The sequence below is a fragment of the Carassius gibelio genome, chromosome B10, assembly GCF_023724105.1.
Source record: "Carassius gibelio isolate Cgi1373 ecotype wild population from Czech Republic chromosome B10, carGib1.2-hapl.c, whole genome shotgun sequence".
Classification (NCBI taxonomy): domain Eukaryota; kingdom Metazoa; phylum Chordata; class Actinopteri; order Cypriniformes; family Cyprinidae; genus Carassius; species Carassius gibelio.
This window is the reverse complement of record NC_068405.1, coordinates 12,507,019-12,509,090: the sequence shown is the minus strand read 5'-3', so window position 1 is coordinate 12,509,090 and position 2,072 is coordinate 12,507,019. Positions and strand designations below refer to the sequence as shown.

Genomic DNA, 2,072 nt, shown 5'->3' with positions numbered 1-2,072 from the left:
CTATCAAAGAAGCAGTCAAGTGAGATTGTCGAGAAGCTCCTTTGACTAAAATGCGTCCCTCGGTCATCCTTCTGGCCCTTGCCATCACAACTTGGCTCTCTGAAAACTGGGGAACTGCAACCGTAGTTGAAGACTTCAACCATGTCGAGAGATGCAAGGAATCGCTGTATATGGGCACCCCACCACGAGGCTTCAGAGACAGCAGACTGAAGAAGATCTGCCAGCATTATGCTGACAAACCCAGATACGTGACCCTGTACGACTCCAAAAACCGTATCCCGGTTTACTCTGCATACACCTTCAAGAAAACAGAGGGCGATCGGCGTGTGGACTATCCCTGGATGTATGAACCGCAGGTATGAAACTATTCAATCCCAGAATATAAAAAGTACAAAAACTGTTACTAGTATGATACCCTTTGGAATGGTACTAATACAAATCCTCAAAGTAAATAAGATACAAAGGTGTACATTTTGAAACCCCAAGTGAAACCTTTTCTGAGAGTTTGAGGACTGGATTTCTTCTTTGTAATGATGTTTTGCCCTTGTTCCTAGCTTGCAGAGCTTGACGGGAATGGGAACATGCTGCCGTTCCCCACCGGATACTTACACATGAAGTTTGAGGACAGCCAGGCGGTTTTGGATGACTACTCTGATGTGGTTCTGTACGAGAGAGGCCATCTGAATCCAGACCAGCACCAGTCAGACCCACAGGACCGAGCAGCCACCTACACGCTTACCAACGTTGTGCCAGAAATCCGTGAGTTTAACATCGGACCATGGCGCGAACACGAAGAGCGCATCCGCGTGCGCCTCAACAACTTCTGCCGGGGTAGAGCCTATGTTGTAACTGGGGTTACCACTACTGGAAACATGATCCGGCGCAACAACCAGGACCGGGTTGGCATCCCCGAAGACGTGTGGTCTGCCTACTGCTGCACCGATTACGACCGGAACGCACCACACAACATACGCATCCGTTTCCCCACACAAGCAGCCCTCGCTAAGAACGCAAAGGAGGGGAACAGAGTCCAAGAGATCACTGTGCAGGAACTGGAGATCTACCTGACTAACAAAATGGCTGTAGACAAGAATTTCCAGCTGTTCTATGATAACTGCAACTCACCTTCACCTCTTCCTCCCTACCTTAATTATGCCAAATGATCTGTCTTACCTCCAGATTATAGCTTTGCTTGTGGTGTAAAATGTTTCTTATTTTCTTCTTTCCTGTAGCTTCTCTGTATATTTCTGTACAATTTTTAGAATACGAGTTTAAAACTAAGTACTGTTAGATCTGTAGAATGTTAAATTTAGTGTCTTTTGGTGTTATGCAATATCGTTTAAATATTTGAGGGCTGGTAAGATTTAAAGAAATTAAAAGAAAATTAAGAGAAAAAGAAATGTTAATGTTACATGTTTTTGGTTTCCACCAAAATGTTAAGCAGCACAACTATTTACATCACTGATAATAATAAGAAATGATAAGAATTGTTTATTAAGCACCAAATAATCATATTAAGAATGATTTCTGAAGGATTCTTTGACACTTGACCCTGAAATAATGGTTGCTGGAAATTCAGCTTTTCCATCACAGGAGTAAATTACACTTTATAAATAATAAAATAGTAATAGACCAATAAAACAGTTCATTTGAAATGTAATATTATTTTACATTATGACTGTTTTACATTATTTAAAAAAAAGCAGTTTACTGAGCATATGAGATGAAAATCTAATAATACATAAAAATCTTACTGGCTTCATTTTTTATAGCCCTATAAAGTATGACTTAATTGATATTTTAAGGATATTTAAGAAAACAATTGTCATTTTAAAACAGCGATTGTCTAAGTAATTTCTTTCCACCTTTTGTCTATAATTATTGTATTGTTTTCATCTTAATAGTCTCAGTTTACATACATGTTTAGTAATTGACTGATACCACATTAATTTTGGGTTGTGAAAACAAAGAAACCAACAAAAGCTGTCATGCTTTTTCAACCTATTTCTATGGAATTTTCATTTTATTGTTTCAATAAACTGATACACATCAATAAAAACCCGAGGACAATT

General features: G+C 39.1%; 1 protein-coding gene across 1 annotated transcript; it reads left to right on the top strand.

Annotated features, from left to right (window-relative positions):
- LOC127966891 (endonuclease domain-containing 1 protein) lies at window positions 1-2,072 on the top strand. Its single transcript, XM_052568232.1, has 2 exons — window positions 1-356; window positions 555-2,072. The coding sequence occupies exons 1-2, from the start codon at window positions 51-53 to the stop codon at window positions 1,161-1,163; spliced, it is 915 nt and encodes a 304-aa protein (XP_052424192.1). The 5' UTR covers window positions 1-50; the 3' UTR covers window positions 1,164-2,072.

Excerpts from the sequence above, each read along its gene's own strand:
- LOC127966891 (XM_052568232.1), top strand. The coding sequence starts at position 51 with ATGCGTCCCTCGGTCATCCTTCTGGCCCTTGCCATCACAACTTGGCTC. Across the intron at positions 357-554 it reads CCTGGATGTATGAACCGCAG|CTTGCAGAGCTTGACGGGAA; the intron begins GTATGAAACTAT and ends CCTTGTTCCTAG.